Source organism: Grus americana, chromosome 5 (genome assembly GCF_028858705.1).
Source record: "Grus americana isolate bGruAme1 chromosome 5, bGruAme1.mat, whole genome shotgun sequence".
In the NCBI taxonomy this organism is placed as follows: Eukaryota; Metazoa; Chordata; class Aves; order Gruiformes; family Gruidae; genus Grus; species Grus americana.
Genome location: NC_072856.1, coordinates 65,320,659 through 65,339,536, shown reverse-complemented (window position 1 = coordinate 65,339,536; position 18,878 = coordinate 65,320,659). Strand labels below are relative to the sequence as shown.

At 40.5% G+C, this 18,878-nt stretch overlaps 1 protein-coding gene across 2 annotated transcripts in view; it reads left to right on the top strand.

Annotated features, from left to right (window-relative positions):
- Nucleotides 1-1,803: 1,803 nt before the first annotated feature.
- Nucleotides 1,804-18,878, top strand: part of ARID4A (AT-rich interaction domain 4A) — a 60,043-nt gene continuing 42,968 nt past the window's right edge. The window contains exons 1-5 of one of the 2 annotated variants that reach the window (XR_008577409.1): nucleotides 1,804-1,982; nucleotides 2,875-2,946; nucleotides 4,191-4,301; nucleotides 6,807-6,872; nucleotides 7,832-7,922. Coding sequence is in view for 1 of the 2 variants with exons in the window: in XM_054827896.1 (XP_054683871.1) it covers nucleotides 2,941-2,946; nucleotides 4,191-4,301; nucleotides 6,807-6,872; nucleotides 7,832-7,922 (274 nt within the window). In the remaining variant the exon portion in view is untranslated. The remainder of the gene's footprint in view (nucleotides 1,983-2,874; nucleotides 2,947-4,190; nucleotides 4,302-6,806; nucleotides 6,873-7,831; nucleotides 7,923-18,878) is intronic. The other variant, XM_054827896.1, reaches the window with a different exon arrangement.

Genomic DNA, 18,878 nt, shown 5'->3' with positions numbered 1-18,878 from the left:
CTGCTTTCCAAAGCATCCAATTTAATAAAATTGAAAAAAAAAAAAAAAGCAAAACATCAAACACCTTCAAAACAGACCTTACATGGAAACTACACCTAAACTAAGAATCAATTTCTGTCAAATTCGCACAATGGATCTCTTAACTATACAGACAGGTCCCTCCACTACTGCTTTAGATAAGCCTATGGAATGTCTTGTAGCTGAGTAAACACTATCAAAAAGATGCTCATTACTTTGTGGAAAACTAATGGATCCACATTACATTCAACCAGAGAATAAATTTTGTTTAAGAAGTCAAAATGTGAAACTAGTGTTAAAAAGAATATATAATTTTATTATAGGCTAGCTAGTCACTGCTAACACTTCAGTAGTGTCAGAGCTAGCCTTAACAACAGATTCTCTTGAATAGGACCTCTGACAGGTGCAGATACCCTGCCTTCTGAGTCCACACCTTCAGAGAGCGCCCGTCACAGGCGCGTTAGGACCGGACAGGACTACATTCCCCCACACACAAACCGAAAAGCACTCGGCCCCCGTCAACACTAATCTTCCCCTGCCCTTGCTGCGTCTTCCTGTGAAGAGATGACCTCAGCCGCCTGGCGGGAGGCCAGGCTGCCATCACAACTGCCAGCACCATGTGCAGAAGCGAACAGGCAGCAAGAGACGGTCACGTCCCGCTCCCCGGGCTTCACCCCAAATGCGTCATGGGCAGCAGGGGATGATTAATGGGGACGGAACACCGCCTTCCTCCGAGGGAAGCACAGCCACCCGTGCCCCACCCGCACCGGCTGAGGGACCGGCGTGAGGGAAAAGCGGCACGGGCGGCGCCTGCAGCCCCTACCTGCAGCCCCGGCGGTGTCTCTGCTAGGGCGCTCGGCAGCGACCGCGGCAGGCGGGCCGCCTCAGCACCGCCACTCGACTCCGGTGGGCTCCGGAGGGAGAGCCGGGGAGAAATGGCTGCTGGCTGGTCCGCGCCTCACTGGGCCGCTCGGCCGACCGACGCCTCCGCGCCCTCCCGACGGGCGGTTCCGCCGCGCGCCGCCAGAGGCGCCGCCACCCCTCCATGGCCTCCGCTTCACTTCCGGGTCCGGCCGGGCCCGCTCCTACGCCATCGCCGCCGAGCGGGAGAGGGGGCAACGCGGCCGCCACCACCATCCAACGCGGGGAAGGTGGGCCGCAGGGAAGAAACGAGGCGCGGCCTCTTCGGAGCGCGGGAGGAGTCTGTCCATCGCCTGTGCCCGCAGCTCCCCCGCTCCCCCCCGCGGGAGAGGCGCCAACCACTCCCGCTGCCTTCCTCCCGCGGCCTAAAATGGGAAAGAGCCGCACACAAAATGGCGCCGGGAGGCTGACCGCGGCGCATGCGCTCTGCACGTCCCGGGCCGCCGCCGCCGCAGGACGCCGTCTCCGCCCCCCACCGTCCCCTCCCTCCCTCTTGTCCCCGCCCCACCGCGTCTCCAAGAGACGGTCGGCACCAATCAGATCGCGCCGTTGTTCTTCCTGTTCTCCGCTCGTGGCCAATCATCGCGCCTAGAGCTACATCCGGATCCAACTCCTACCAATCAACCGTGGGGGGACGCTGACTTCACTTCAATCTTCACCAATCGGCTGGCGTTCCGAAAGAACACCAATCAAAAGTCTCTGTGGCGCTACCTGCGTCGACGGCTGGCCAATGCCTTCTGCTGGCCTCCCTGTGACCAATAGAGGTGCTGTCCGCGGCGCCCAATCCGGGCGGGGCAGAGCCCCCGGGGCGTCACGAGGGGGCCAATGGGAGTTCAAGCAGGACAGATTCTGCTCAACAGCTTGTTATTGGGCTCGGCGCTGGTGATTCGGTGCGAGTCCGGGCTGGAGGGGGTGGAGCGGGGCCGCGCTCAGCCGCCGCCGCTCGCGGGGCTGTCGTCGTCTCGGAGGGGGCCGCGGCGCTGGGAGCGCGGCGGGGCCGGGCCGGGCAGTGCGGGGCTGCCCACTTCGCTCCGAGTTTCCAGGTAGGAGGCAGCGAGGGCAGCGGGCGCCTCGGCAGCCGCAACTCCGCCGCCGTCCCGGGGGAGGGGGCGCAGAGCAGCGCTGGGAGCTCCCCCTCCCCCCCCCCCCTCCCCGCCCGCATCAACGCGCCCTTCCACCCCGTGAAGGACCGGGGACGCCCGCCGCTCCCCTCACGGCGGGGACGGGGATTCCCTTCCCCGCCGAACTCCGCCCCGTGCCCCCTCCGAGAGCCCCGGCCGCCTCCCCCCGCCGCCGTCCCCGGGGCTGCCCCGACGCTTGGCGGCGGGGACCGCCCGCCCGCCCTGCCCTCCATCCTCAGCCCCCTCAGCCGCGCGGCGCCGGCCCGCCCCCGCTCCGCCTCCCCTGCCCCGGGCCGGGGGCTGCAGCGTCCCGGCGGGCTGCCTGGGCGGCCGGCCGCGGCGGGTGTCAGGGGGGGCGGGAGCCAGAAGTCCGCCCGGCCGGCGGGTGAGGGGGGCGGGGAGGAGGGGCTCGGCGCGTCCCTCCGCGGGCCGCAGAAAGTTGCGAGGGCCGGGAAGGGGTGGGGAAGGCGGCGGCGGCGGGCCCTGCCGCCCCCCCCCCGCCTCCGGCGAGGAGCTGCCCGTGTGGGGCGGCGGGTTTCCCTCCCGGTTTAAACGCGCGCCCCGACCCCTCCGCCCTGAGGTGGGGAGCGGGAGCAATGGCGACGTGACACACCGAGGGGCCGCCGGGCGGGAAGCGGCGGGCGGCGGCCGCGGCCCCGCTCCGCTCCCTCCGCAGCCCGGCCCGGCTGGGACGGGCGGCGGCTCCCGCCCGCCCGCCCGCGCTGGGCTCCCCTCGCAGCCCGGTCGCCCCCTCACGGGGAGACCCACGTTCGCTCGGGTGCGCCTTCACCGCTCCCTCCCTCTTGTTTTGCAGTGGTTTCCCGTGCGTTCGCGGGGAGGAAAAGTCTTTGAGCTGGAATCCCTCAAATAACCTTTAAAGATGAAGGTAGGCTAACTCCGGAGCAGGGAACGGCTGCCTTTCCCCGCTCGTTAGTTACTCTGGCGATTTCATTTTTAATGGCACGTCTCGGCTGAGCAACAGTAGGATATCGCTGGCTGGGGTTTCAGTGCATGCTGCGAATCCTGTTTCTGCTCTCCAGCTGAGGTGTGGGTGAGCGAAGCTCTTATATTCTTGCAGTAGCAGTCTGAAAATGCACAACGTCTTTGAGTTGTTGTCCTTTGGGCTACTGTCTTTAAATGTTTCCTGTATCAGCAGCTGCTATTGCAAGTTTGCAAAACCACAGCTTTTGTGCCGCCTTAGCCGTTGCCGGTTTTTTTCAGTACAAAGGCTTAACAATTGCAGTATAATTCACAGAAGAGAGGAAAACTTTTTTTGCCTTCAGAAATGAAGAAATAATAATTTTTGTAGAAAAAACCTATAACAGAAAAACTGTTATTTACTATTCTATGCTGACTTCCTGTCTTGATAGATGTTTTCAACATGGTAATTTTGTTGGTGTTTATCAGTTGCTACAAACATAATAAAGTCAAATGTAGAGTAATAAAGTTCAGATTAAGGAAAACGTGATGAGAAATATTTCTTTCTCTTAAAATGCAGAAGCAATTAAACTTTGATAAAGGCATTTCAGGAAAGAAAAATACTAGTTAAAAGCTGTTTGAAAGATTACAAGAAATTTCTCTAGAGGTCTCCTTTTAGTCAACAGGGAAAAAGTATCCTGTAGATAGAATGTTATAGACTTAATTGTAAGTATTGGGATGATAGCAGTCTTAAATGTTTTAAATAATCTGTGTCATTGGATTGGTTATAGCTGAAAAAAGTACAACTATCTTTTATGCTGCCTTTTTTGCAGTTGAAATACTTTCCTTTTGTATGCTGTATAGGAATTACTTGAATTAATAGTCACTCCTACACATTGTTACCCATTTTGTAAGGAGATGTTCCAAATATCAGTTCAATACCCTCCAAGATATTTCTAGGAGAGTAATTAGGCTCACAAAATTGGGGGTGGGGTCGTCAACATCAACAAAACTTCCTGTAACCTGTTTGTTGGTTTCTTTTTTTTTTCCTTTTAAAGAATAGTCTGATTGCAATTCCATGTACATACATTGTTTATCACTTAAAAGTCAATAGTTCTAAAAGTTTAGATGTAAAATTAAATACGTAATGATGTACCTGTAAAAATAAATAAGAATAACTAAACTTTGTTCTTATTTTTTGTTTCTTAATAGGCAGCAGATGAGCCTGCCTACCTGACAGTGGGAACTGATGTCAGTGCCAAGTACCGTGGTGCCTTCTGTGAGGCAAAGATTAAAACAGTGAAAAGGCTTGTGAAAGTCAAGGTAGTATACTGTGACTGTTGCTGATTTTATTAAAGCATTGTGTTGAAAGAACTGTCAGGAGATCCTAGTCCTGAAGATTAGGAAATGTTCATTACCTCACTGTATGAATTTTAAAAAACACTTGAATGTTGTTTTTCATATTTTGGTGTTGGGTTTGGGGTGGGTTTTGGTTGGGTTTTTTTGTTCTTTTGGGGGGGGTCTGTGGATTTTTTTTTTTAATTTTTCTAGAAGGCTGCTGGAACAAGAACGAGCTTTCAAATTACCTATTCTTGCTACGTCTTTCCTGATCATGGTTGTCTTCTGTTTGTGAATGCATCAGTTTCACAGCAATCAGTTTTGATGTCACAAATAGAGGATTATGGCTTTACATGAGTAATGAGGAATAAAAGAGCAACCTCTTCAGAAGCAGAAGTTCCATTTCATTCCAGCTGACATTCTCAGTTTTACAGCTTACAACTTAAGAGGCAATACCAAAATAAATCAACATAAGAGCAAAAAAGATGGCAATAATTAGTTTTTTAGACCAGGTTTTAGAAGTGTCCAGGATAACATTTGTTAGGTTTTGAGCATCTTGCTGCCGCTTCTGAACAGTGTGCTCTGGCTGTAGCTGAGTTTCTACGCATGCATAGTACTGGCACATAATATTTGTTCACATTTACAGGTCTTATGCCAAAACAACCAGAAAAAAAAAAGTAATTATTTTGGTTTTGCAATGCTGTTGTTGATGCTAGTATGGGAAAATAAGAATAAAATGTAGTTAAATAAAAGTTGAGAATTCAAAGTAAATATAGAAATTGTTCTTCTGCTTTGTTTTGTCAAAATCTTCCCACTTCCTACTTTCTTGTCTGCTGTCCAGGATATGTAAATAAGGCATTAGTGACCCCAAAACCCCTAACAAATTGAGATGAAAGCTTCTTTTTATAACTGCACATCTAAGTTTTCATGCGCTTTAATGCTTAGATCAAGTAGAAAAAGCTATCAGCCTCTTCAGTTACATATATAGATCATATCACTTTATCAGAGTGCTTTTCATGATAAGAAAAAACCCCACAATTCAGATCTTGGAGTCTTTTTCCCTGTTCTTGATGAGAGCTTTTAGAAATTTCTGATGTTCTTTGAAATCTGTGTTAATGAGAAGCTCCGTAGGAAGCAGTGTGCTGCCCTTCCTGGTCTGACATCCTTGATTTTGTGTCTGTATCTTTGGTCAGGTAAAGTATTTAGTCTGTTGATAGGTGTCAGTTTCTTTTTCTCATTAGAATCTTATGCTTTATTATTCCATGATAAGAATTGGATGTATATGGGGCTGCTTGGTGGACTTGGTGAAAATTCCTGTTGCTGTATCCCAATTATATTATAACAATTGAAGTTTTAACAAGCTAAGCCTGATATTGTAATTAAGAGCTTGTAGGCACACCCCAGTGCACTTGCCAAGAGTGCAAAGAGTCCAAAAAGTCCGGTAGCCTTTTCCTGAGTAGCAGGACAACCTGTATTCATCTCTATGCCGATAAAAAAATGTAAATAAAAATTGTATAAACTGCATTATTAATCAGAATGTGTGTTAATACCAATGCTATTTTAGCATGCCACTAGCAGTGTTTTATAAATACAGCCACAGTGTAGACTATGGTTCAGAAATGATTGGGGGAGCTAGAAGACATCTTTATAGGTGGAAAGGAAGCTCCTGGAACTTTTGATTCCTGAAAAGAAATAGATACTTTGGTATTTTTTATTAAAATGCCGTAGGTGGTTTTGCTATAACAAACAGCAGTGAAAGAGTTAACAGTGTTGACATCTAAATAGTCATCTTTTATGTTTCTAAACTGAGTCTCTGCAAACTCAGGGATTCAAGTTGCATAGGCTTACATTCACTCTGTCTCATCAGCGTTACCTTCTCAAACGTAGGGTTTTAAAGGGAGAAGCATAGTTCACTTACACTGTAACTGATCTTTATTTTCATTACACTTGTGGTGATTCACATCTTTACCATAAAAACTTTCTCTTGCTCAAGGTAGCAGAAATGGTGGTATTGTGGTCAGTTTGGTGGTTTTTTTGATACATGTTTGATAAAGAGAGCTTTTTATTTTGGTTGTAGTTTAGCACTCAATATGTTGTTAAAAAAGTGCTACAGTTGAAGTAGAGAGAGAGAGAGAGAAAGCCTGCTTAATCTGATCTGGAAGCCCAATTCCAGGTGTGTCCTGGATTGCATCAATATCCAAACTCTTTGCTTTGGAATGGCTGATGTTTGATTTGCCCCATTCTTTAATTATGATGTTTCAGATTAAATATTAAATGTGGTACTTGGGGCTTCCTGTGAGTAAAAGCATTCATTGCAAGTGTTTTGCGTTAATAAAGTTTGAGTCCATTTAACTGATAAAGATCTTGTTTTCCAAATTATTATTACTATAAATATAGTTTTGTATGCTTTTTGTATGCTATTAAAAATAAGAGATATATATAGATATATATATATATAAAAAAATATAAATGTTTATGAATATCTTTCAGGTGGTCCTGAAGGGAGATAACTCAACTCAGTTAGTGCAGGATGACCAAGTGAAAGGACCTTTAAGAGTATGTATATTGCATGCCTTTTTTTTTTTAAAATCACACAATTGATTTGTAAAATTCTACTTTTTGATGCTGTTTATGTGAGTACCTGTTCTAAAGAGTTTAAATCAACAGGAGGAGGCTTATTGCTTTAGATTAGGTTGATTCTGAGTAATTAGTCTTAACTCTGGCAGTTTTTAGAGACAGTTTATGCTTCTCCGTGTAGTATACTTTATATGCAAATAGTTTTGCATGCAGAATGATTTTTGTATCTTCTTATAAGATACAAAACTTCTCATAAGTAATGAAACTTTTAAACTTCTTATAAGTAATGGAGAACTTGATTACAAAGCTAAGTTCAAGCCTGTTAGACAACAGTAAATACGATTGCTCCAAATGTGTTTTAAAATCCTTTATGTATTTTATATAAAATAGGTGTTGATCTGTATTTGTATATGTAACAGCTGTCTGCGAAAATATATAGCTGCATTATAAATCACTGAATGCAAATAGAACTCTTTGGAGATCAATGGTTTTGTATTTGTCTTTTCTCCGTAGCTACTGCAAGAACACCAATGCATGTTGTAGTCTGCTACTGAAATTCTGATCTGGCTGACAGTATAACAATGTTTAAAGTATAAGAAATAGTAATTGCATGCACATCAGTAATAATTACTTTGATTGAATATTTGAATATTTATCTCCAATTAGCCTTGTATTATTTCTTGTGATGATGTAAGTCATGCTGAAATTAGATGTTCTGGGTTTCTTACTGCTTTACTGTCTACTTGCAGTTCAGCGTTCATGCTTAAGGACCTTTGTTCTTACTAGCTAAGTAATTAAATTTTACAAAGTAACATTTAGCTAAAATGATTCCTTAAAAAAATAAATCTAGCTTGCTGGAAGAATTAATGCCTCAGTGTGTTTTTCTCCATTATATGGGTTTGGGATTACGTGTAACCTTGAGATACTCCTTTTTGCAGGTTGGTGCAATGGTTGAAACCAAAATGCCTGATGGATCCTTTCAAGAAGCTGTTATCAGCAAGTTGACAGATGCTAGTTGGTATACTGTAGGTGAGTAGCCACATGCTTTCATTACAGTCACTAATCTTTGAAGAATACATTTCTAATTATAGGTAATAATGTAAGTAATTATATCTTGTATTGTAATATCTGAGATAGATTTTGTAGGGGACTTTAAAGTCTTCCAGGTCTTGTTTCCTTATCCATTTAAAATAGCATAATAATTATTTGATGTTCAGAGTAGTTGTGCTGTTGCAAAAGTAATTGCAGGGCTGAACAATCAAGTTTTATTTGACGATACTGATGTTAGTTTCACTCGTTGGAATTCAGAATAATTTTTGCAGATTTTAAGACATAAACCCAGTAATTGCACTTCTAGCTGAAACCCTGTGGCATGTAATGAATGACTGAAATGCAGACTTTCTTTCGCTGTATGCAACCTTGTACACAAGAAAAGCACCACTATGTTCTGTGTAGAGTTGAGGGTTGTGGGGTTTTTTATGAAACAATAGAAGAGAGGATTTTATTTTTTCTTTAGAAAAGAATTGACACATCACACTTTAAAAAGAAAAGAGGGGACATTCACTTATAATGTGAATAACTTTGATTTAAAATAATTTTCAAATAATGATTATATCTAAAGTGAAATAGAAAACTACTTTGCTTCTCATGTTGGAGGCTCAGGCATTTTTCAGTTTTTGAAATAGAAACCTCAGAATGCGGAGGCAGCGATATTTCAATGTTGAACAAAAATTCATTGCAAGATAAATTTCTTTATTTTGAATAATTAGAATTGCTCATTCTGATCTCTAGATTTTTCTGAAACAGCTTTAAGAGTAGACCTAGCAACATTCAAGTATTATTAGATAAGCAAATAAAAAACCCACAGTGTTTGGATCAAAGAGCTTTGCAAGCACCCATCCGGTTTTGCACAAAAACTTTCTTACAGCACTGGAGTGTTATATTTGCTAATAGCAGCATCGAGGGAACATGCTCCTCTTAATTGTCTTGCAGGTGCCATTCTTTGGCATTGCTTTTGAGATTGGTTCTTGTAAATTGAAGCTGTTTGTTTCTTACTAGCTGCCTTGTATACCGAATGTATTCAGCTTTACTTCATATTCTTTTGTACTCTCTTGAGGAGTCCTCTGTCACATGGAGTGTCAATTATTTTGATTCATTAACCCTTTTTTTAAGATATAAAGAAGATATTTTCAGTAATCCATAATTTCCATTGCAGTAGGTGAGGTTACGTTATCTTTGGTGGGATCAGGATAAGGCTCTCACTGCAGACAATTTGGAAGGATTTATCACTTTATGATTATTATTGTATTGCATGCTTTAAATATAAGCCACTTGGCTTACCAATTGACAAAGCTCATTGCTCTTTGTATTTTTCTTCAAGATTATAACATTGCTGTAAAATTGTAGATTTAGCTGTAAAATTGTAGTGTATGTCAGATCAGGGAGGAAAGGGAGGATTACTTTGGAATGCAGAAGATTTAAAATCTACTTGGTTTAGTACTATGATGTGACATACTCAATGAAGAATGCTGGACCTTCAACTTTGCTTTATATTGACTTAGAGGCTCACTGTTCTGATACAGAAGAGGTAAGAAACACAGTCTTGCACTAATAATTTCATGGTTTATGAATTAGCATTTCCATTTTAAAACTCTTATTTTAGTTTTAAAGTAGCATTTTTAGTTAATTCTATTTGAATTTGGACCAGAAGATTTACATCAGTAAACCAACCCTACATATTCCTGCTTCAGTGATAAAGGCTTTAAACTATTAATTGATAAAACAAACATATTCATCTTCTTACATTTGACAGGTGAACCTTAAATCCCCTGTTTTGGGAGTGAATTTTGTCTCTGCCTTTTTTCTTTTTTTTTTCTTTCTTTGCTTTTTTCTTCTTTTTCTTTTTTTTTCTTTCTTTTTCTTCTTTTTCTTTTGAGCAGTACACTTCTACCAAAAATCTTTACTTGATGAGCAGGTAATTTGAACAGTGAATACTGTATTAGTGGATTGTTGTTTAGATTTAACAAGTTGTTGAACTCTCCCCAATAATGTAAGAGGTAAATCATGCATGCCATGATTTTTACTTGATACATTTACTAAAACGCAGTTTCTTAGAAACTCAAACCAATGGTTAATTTATTATTGTCATTTTCTTTCCCCCAAAAATATTTTTTGACAGACAGTACAGGGAAAATAAACTCATGTTTTCCATATGCAAATGTATTAAGACTGCTAGGATTTCGTAAAAATTTGGAGCTGGGGGTGGGGGGGGGATTTAAGTAATCTTATGGTAAGTTAACATGCAGTACTGTAATATGGCATGTAGACTATATATGCCTATGACTACGAAAATACAATTATAACACATTGGAATTGTATTTAGATCTTATGAACGTTTTTGTGAGTTGTATGTGGTACCGTGCTTATTGGTGTTGAAAGCGAAGGTAACATTGACCAAAGTAAGAGATCATGAAGTTTGTATCATTAAAAAAATAGTTATTTTACTTTTAAAATTGGGGATGTGTTCAAGATTGAGTGCAAAAACATTGAGGTGTGAAAAATAAGCCTTATCTTTTGCCTGCTGCTTCTATTGTATCTTTCTACAAAGTTTTGGATAGACATTAGCTGTATGTTCGTACGTAAGCTGTATGTTCATACGTTAGCTATGAAGCAAATACAGTTGAATCGGTTCCTTTTTAATAGATGGTGGATCATACTTCTCGGCAGTCTTACTGACTGATTCAAAGCTAAAGAGTTGAGAGGGAAGTGGATTAAACAGCCTTTAGGTTTCTAGAATGTCTTCCTGAATGTGGTCAGGCTTGAGATGGAAAGCACAAGGAAAAGCTTGTGTTTCAGTAGTATGTGCTTTTCCTTTGTTATTTATTTTCTGTGTTATGTAACATCTCTGTCTCTGTGTTCTAAAGTGGACTGATATGGATAGGGAAACCGGTAATATATACGAACATTTTCAAAGTATTAAGTACAAATATCTAAAAAATCCACCAAAACAAACTGCATGCATGTCTAGAGCGAAGCAATGAGGTTCACCTTTGCAAATCAGGTTCTCTACTTCAGATAGGTATCTAAAGAAGAAGAAAAGTCAGCAGAAACAACTTTGCTTTGTTCAATAAGGTGAACCAGTATAAATGCTATGTTGAGTTTGCTGTGGTAGGCGACTTTGCCACCAACGTAATGAAAGAGCCTCAAAGATGATCCGTTAGTCTATTTTAACAGCATCTCCTGTCTATTAGTGATGTTCATGTACCCAAAATAAATAAGGATAATTTTTATTGTAGCTGCCATGGAATCACTTTTTCATCTATTTTTACATAATGATGATGTTACTGTAGTCATTTAGTTGTACTGAAATTTTCAGCTGTGATTTGGAAATATTTTTGAAATTGCCTTTGAAATTCAGCTTTTCCGTACAAGTAGGTGAAGAAACAAAAGCCGTTTGGAGTGAAAGTTTAACAATGTCTGAAAAATGCCATTGCACGTGTCAGCCCTCTCATCTGCTCAATTGCATCTAAAGTAGGATGACAGTAATAGCGTTTTAAGTTCTTTGGGTAACAAATGGCTCAGTTAGAAGTTTTAATCTTTAAAATGAACTTACTTAATTTACAAATTTTAAAGTGCTGCATTGATGCTTTTGAAGTGCTGAATATATTGCTAGGTGATAATTGCATAGAATTAGAATGGTCTATTAGATCTGCTTTCAGCTGAGCCAGGTTTAAATTACAGCTTACTTAGCATAACATCCACCTGATTCTTCCACCTGATTCTCTGTTAACTTGTAAAATGTTTCAGGTAAATACTGAAATAATGTCTGAAATGACTTAAGAAAAACCCCGACACAAAACCCAGACTACACCTTACAAAGTGCATAGCTATATTTTCCTTTTTTCATATTCTCAGGAGTCTTATAAGCATTACCAGAATTTCAGAAAACAGAAATCCTTATGTATATGTTCTCTAAGGAAACACTTTTGTATCCCTTCTGTACAGAGCTACAAGTGATGTAATGTCTATATAAAAGTGAGAAACAGTATTTCAATTGAGCAAGCATCTGAAGAGTTACTGTTAGAACAGCCTTTTTTATTGCCCCATCAAAACAGAAGTGTCATCTCTCTCTTGTCAAAACTCAGGTCAATAATTTGCATGTGCTTAGATCTCTTGTTAAGTTAACCATATCTACAACTTTAAACAAAAGAAAAACCAGATCAGATACATTGAGCTTTGTGCCATGTATTTTGCTAGATAGAATCATAGAGAAGTTTTTCTAAAGAGAGAAAGAGAAAACATGTATTAATTTTTGGTATTTTTTCCTCTGAAATAAGTAGGAAATAGGGAGAAGAAAACCAAAACAGTGAGAGGCGTTTGAAGTTTCTAGCAGACCTTGCTGTCAACAGGAGGGCTTTATATACTGTTTCAAGTGAAAGGGAGCGTGAGTCTTTATTTTTTGAGAGTTATGGCTTTCACGCTTCATCTAGTACTTTTATGTAAGAGAAGACATGTCTTTTCCCCTTTTAAAAGTTATCATGAAATGGCAAAATATTTTAACATAAATAGTAAAGAATTTGTTTTTCTCATTCTTTTCAATACTGCATGAGTCTGCAAAGCCAACAGAGTTTTTCCTTTTTGGCTCTAGTATGGTGTTGTACCTCAACATGGCCCAACTTTGGCTGTGCTGTAAGCCAGACACCGCTTCCAAGACACCCCTGTGAGCCCCATACCTCTGCTTGTGCTGCATTCCAGCCTCATGTGGTGGTAACTGCCTCCTCTCACGTAGTCACTGTGGCAGTTTGCAGGGAATGCCGAGTGAGTGTGTGCTGAGAGGAGTTAGATCCCTGAGAGCTCTTCCTTGTGCAAGTGGAGTTTTGGGTAGTCTACTTGAGGCGTTTGGGAAATGAAGTATAGTCTCAGCCAGCAGTTGCATCGTTTAGGAGAAACCAGGACTGTGTTTAGGAGAAAGAGGAGACAGAAACAAAAGGTATGAAGTGTTTGGTTCTAGTCCTCTCTCATGTTGCATGGGTTTTGAAAACTCTAATCCATAATTCTGAGAGTGTTTATGAGAAAATGAACGAACAGTGATGTCCTAGGACTTTCAGGAGCAAGGTTGTTAACAGGAGCTATTTATAGTCACATTTTCCTATTTAAAAAGAAAAAATATTTCCTCTGCTGTGTGGAGGTGTCTGTGCTAACACGAAAAATTTACTTGGTCCTGACTGTGCTACAAATTTAAGCTCCTAACATGTCTTATTCCTGCATGGAGGGTGATAAAAGCTATCAGTGCCACCACTTAGAACTTGAACAGCACACGTCTTGTAGTATGTGCAAGGCACTAGTCACACTAGTTTGTGTGGCCAGTTTGACCAGTTCTTCCCAGCATCCTGTTGAGTTCTACATCCCAGAAACATCACTTCATCTTTGGGCTGTGCATGTGTCATCTGGGAATCCAAAACCACAAGTGTGGCAGGGGAACTGTCCAGTTGTCCCCACTTCACTGGTGCTCTACACCACCCTAACCCATCATAAGTTTGTTCTTTTCATCTTCAAAATGTTGCTTGGCTGGATTTTGAGGACATGCTCTATTTGCCTGGAGCCCTTCCATGGGCCATGTCGTTGTTCAAGTGCACCTATGACACACAGAAACTGTGCAATAGTTGTGTTGCTTTCTGGAGAATCTAGAAAAAAAGAATAGCGCTGCATTTTGAACTTAGGTGTGTTTACACAATGTGCAGGTAGAGGAGCAGATGTGATGGTGAAAAACTATATTAACTGAACCTTGTTAGAAACCAACTGGATAGAGCCTTTGTTTATAAAACTACTGTTGTTACAATGTGGACTGACTGTTAAAAAAAAAAAATGTGTACAAACAATGCTGTAGAGAAGGCAAGGAAATAGACTCTTTTTTCTGTAATCTCTTTATATGTAACAATAGTAAGATTATTGTAACATCTCAGAAAAAGCAGTTTCAGACAGTAGGTTTTTGTTTGTAAGGTGATAGTCTTCTGTGAGTAGACGCAAAGGTTGCACTTGTAAGTTTTCAGTGATACTTCATATACTTTTTTTTTTTTTAATTGAGTTCTGTAGTCTCTCCGGTAGCACAATACACTGCAGTATCTTGCTCTTAAGCCCTCTTACAGTGATGAATCGGTAGTTAGTACAGTCCTTGTCTACGAGGTCATTCAACAAGTATTGCATGACTCTTGGTACTTTCTACATTGTTTCCACAGCTGAAAACCAAAAATCTGCAAAACTTGCCCGCATTCATCGATATATTTGTAGGTAGCATCTCTGTTAGTTCACAAATTACTGCTTTGTCAGGCAGCTAGTGAAGATAATTAAGTGTACATAGTGACACTGGAGCAGCTTTTACTTCTTGGTAAGTAGTTTCATTGTCTTGGTAGATAAAAATTTCTGAATGGGATGAGGAATGAGAAAAAAACGTTTACTTGCTGTGCAGTATAGAATCTCTCCTTCTTTGGGCAGCAACAGTACCATAACTTGTTGGATTTGGAGTTAGCAAGCGAATGCAGCCTTAAGGGTTGTTTTCCCTATTCACTTGCCTGTTACAGGACTGCCTTGTTCGGGTAACACTGATTGCTCTGTGTGTAAGTAATATCGTAACTATTATGAGGATGTTATCACTAGTGTCCTGTTATGTTCTCCTTTTTCTTTCTTTCTTTTTTTTTTTCTTTTAATCTTAGGGATATTTATAAACTAGATGTAGTTAAACTGATCTGCAGTATTTTGTGGCAAGTTTCTTCACAGTTCCTAAAATGATTTTGATTAGTTGACTTGTTAATGTTTCTTATATAAATAAATAAGAACCAATGTTGAGACAGCATTTTTGTTAGGACAGGAGTAGTATTATTTTTGTTAATGGCATATACAGACCTGCTATAGACAGGGAATGGAAGATATCTGGCTCTTCAATAGTGAGTTGAAAGTTGCACTGTTCAAAGTGTTTTTGAGGTACTCAACTTTTAATCGAGAGAATTTTTTTCTAACTTTTGGGAAGTATTGCATTGATTCCAGCTGGGAAGCTTTGTTTTTCTGTCATAGCTTTGGGTTGCCTAGGCTTCCACAAACAGAAAAAAAAATCAATTCCATTTCTTTCCTGTTATCAACAAGGTTGGGATGCAGCAAAATTCTGAAATTTTCCATTTTATTTCCACTGTGCAAATATGCTCCATATGGAGTATATTGAACTTCATTCTTGGGACTAAAACAAGCGTTATAACAGAGACTGTTCCTCCAGGTTGTGCTGCTTAGTCATCTTTTTTCCCCTTCTGTGTTCATCATTAAGCAGCATATTTGGAAGAAAGGCCCCTGGCCAGCAGAAACTTTGCTTTTCTTTGTCCTTTCTACTGTGTTATATTGACTCTTCAATAGTAGTATCTAGGTTCCTGGCTGGTGTGTATCATTCTCTTTCCAGAAGTATTTACCGAAGTAGTCAGCTGGTACACCTTGTTTCCCCAACAAGTACGTGCCCGCTACAAGATTAGGCAATGGTAGTACTTAAAGGGCTTCTGCTTTTTTTATACTTGTTCTTTTGGAAGGACAGGATTGTAAGTTCCTCTTCTAAGATAAATATTGTGGCACTGTAAACACATCTTTTGATGACTACGTCACATGTGTATGGGGGGGATATCTCCCTGTCTTCCGTTCCTGTTTCCTTCCCTCTTTAGCACAACTGATACTGTTCAGTAAATTCTTTCTTACGGAATACAACCTCTAGAATTTCTGCTGGTTTGGAGTTGTAACAATAATGTATTTAAGGCATAATACAGTAATTCAAGTTATTCAACATTAATTTAACAGTTTTTAATTTGTGTTTTTGTTAGTACTAGGCGTTTTATTTAAACAGTCTTACTTGTGGGTGAGGTTAAAAAGAGGAATGAATTTGCAGCTTAGAGTCTATTAAGTTCTTCTGACATGACTGCTATCATAGTATCAAAGTATTGCATAGCCAAAAAACATGCTGTCTGCCCTACTGCTTATATTTATTAAATCCTTAATATATAATACTGTACGTTGAAAAGATGTTCTCTTAAAGCCTCTAGGACTAGCATTAAAAAGTCATGCATAGGGTGGCAATAACATGAATGGTACTTTGGTGAAGTAGATTTTTCTTAAAAGTGAGATGGAAACCACAAGGCCTACTTAGTTTAAGAAAGGTACGTATTTTTAAAGGTGACGAGACTACCAATGTGTGGTTTTGATTACCCTTTCAGTAAGGCACAAACAAGTGATTTCCCTAGAAGAGACGCAAGTTTAAAGTAGCTACAATTACAAAATATTTCCTGCATTGTGATTGATTGGAGAGACTTCTTACTTGGCCCCACTTTAGGAATTCAAATAATTGATATTTTTGTATGAAAATGATGCTGTCCTTTCTCCATTGACCCTTTATAAAGTGATCGCTAATTTAGCTAAGGAAATCTTTCTTTTTATACTGTTATGTTATACACTGTTGTTCCACAAAGATGTTGTCTTGCTCTGAGTTGTGCAGCTATGCTGTCAGTTGCAGGTGCTGTTGCATGTGTCCACAACATAAATTGTTGTAGAATGAGCAGACAATTTCTTATGTATCTAAACACTCTTACGTAATCAAAGATTAAGTTTCGGTTTGTCCTTGAAGCATTTAAATGACTTTGAAATACCAAAAATATTAGTGCTTTCTGTTTCTGCCCCTCCTGGTCTTTCTACCTCTGCCCCTACTGGTCCCCATCAAGACAGAAGATTAAAGGTAACTATCACTTAGCTATTAATAATTTTAAAAAAGGCAAAGTCTTTTTAAGTAATGATAATGCTATGGTATTTCTTCTATATAACACCAGTTAGGTTTTGCTTTTGAGAATTCTGTTGTAATTGTCTAAAAGCATTTTCTGTACTGAGCAGGTAATGTCTGTAGGGATAAACACACACAGACTTGATAAAAATTTTCTACTTCTGTCATTTATGGGTGTATATATGTATTTACATATATTCATATGAGACTGTTGGGGGTTGCATATGTTGACTCTATCCATTCTCTTAACCTGAATGAGGGGTGAGAGGGAGAGAAACTTCAGTCCTGGAAGAAAATTACCAAGGTAAAATGGAACATATTAGACTTGATTACTTTGAAAGAATCACACACTCTTCACTCTGCTGTGTATCTCCTTTGCCCCAGGCAGGACACTCTCACATGGCTGCCGAACAGAGATATTTTTCTACACTTTCATTTAGCAGTTACACCAATTCCTTGGACTTTTGCAGTTCAGGAAGGAACTTTGAGAATTTTCCATCTTCCTTCCCTGAAGTTGTGTGATAACTGTCTCTCATATGAAAGAAAGTACTCTGTCCTTTTGGAAAGAGCAGCTTTCCTTCCAGGGGCGGGAGAGGGATTTCAGAAGGGGCTTTGGGGTTTTTTTATTTTCCTTTTTGTAGTCCACCTGGTTTAAGTCTGGAAAATGTGGAGTGGCCTAGCACTTTTTCCCTGTACGGCAAGGGATAAGCTGCTTTTGTAGAACAGGCCAGTTCTGTACCTTAAACTAGAGAAAGCGGAAACAAATGGCAGAAAAAGGCTTGTAGGAAGAGGTCTGCTTTTGAGGCATGGGATAGACTTGTCTTCATTCAGGTAGGAAACTGGGAATAGGACTGAAAGCATGACTGCCAAGCTCTGAGAGCATTGTCTCTGGGTTTGAGGGGTGATCAGGAAAACTTAATTATTCAGCATTAATTATTTTTTCTTCCATGTTGTTTTGTCCATGAAAGTGAAATATAAATTTATGAAGCTGACACTTCTGCAATTGTAATTACATTTTGCAGTCTATAATTGCCTCATATTGGTCAGGAATATCTAATTATGTGACTTTCAAAGTTCTAAGTTAACTTGCATGTTTGTTGTAATTGAGGAAAGCAGAATATCTCACACAGTTCTAAATTGTCATAATTTCCTTATGTGTCTTAAGTAGAGTTTTTAGTGTGTCTTATGAGTGAATTTTACTTAATGCTCAGTATTTATAAGATTTAATCTTTCAGGGATGAAAAAATGGCTTGTGTCATTTGTTTTATGAATGGTTTGCTTGATCTCTACTCTACTTGTTTTAATTAAATAGGTAGAGCTTCCAAAATTGGGGATAAAGTAGTCTGATTTTTTTTTTAATTTAAAGTCAAGTACCAGGTTCTGTTTGTTTATTTCAATAAAGTTACCTGTTGCCAATTACCAGCCATTTGTCCCCTAAAATGATTATTTGCGAAAAATCAGTACTTTGACTTTAGTTCTGAATGTGTTTGGCAAAGGATACTGATGATAATCTGCTTTTAAGTCTCTTCAGAGTGATGAGAAATGGCAAATGCTGTAGGGTGCACAGAACATTTAAACCCCCCTCCCAAAAAAACCCAACCAGCCAAACAACCCTAAAACTTAAAAATATGCCAGTGAAATATTGTTATCAAAGTGTACAAGAGAGCTGATGAGTGACACATTTGGAGTAGGTAATGAAGCTTAAACTTCAAAGGGGTGGCACAGATTTTTTTTTTTTAATTAATGTAAACTTGTGACAACACTGAACTTCAGAATTATTTTGAGCGCTCTGCTTTTTGTGCTTAGCTGATCAGTGGGTACCAGAGCTGAGTAAGTAATGCAGAGGGGAAGGGCTCATACTTTGTTTTCCCAGTTAGCGCGAAGCATCGCAGTGGTGGCTGCCTTGAGCTGTAAGCTAAACTAGAAGATTTTGAGAGTAATGTGCCGATATTGGGGTTGATGGGTCTTACTGGTATTTATATTTTAAAAGTTTTGAAAATATTATTAACTAGTCCAGATAACTAGGCTATACGTATCTGCTATTCTTAAAATATTATGAGTATGGAGGGGGAAAAGTTAGTTGCATTGTGTGTATGACTATTATAACATAAGCCATTAAGATAATTCAGCAGTGGAGCATACCACAGCGGTATTCCTACTCTGAAGATGGAGGAGCCTTAAAGCTTATC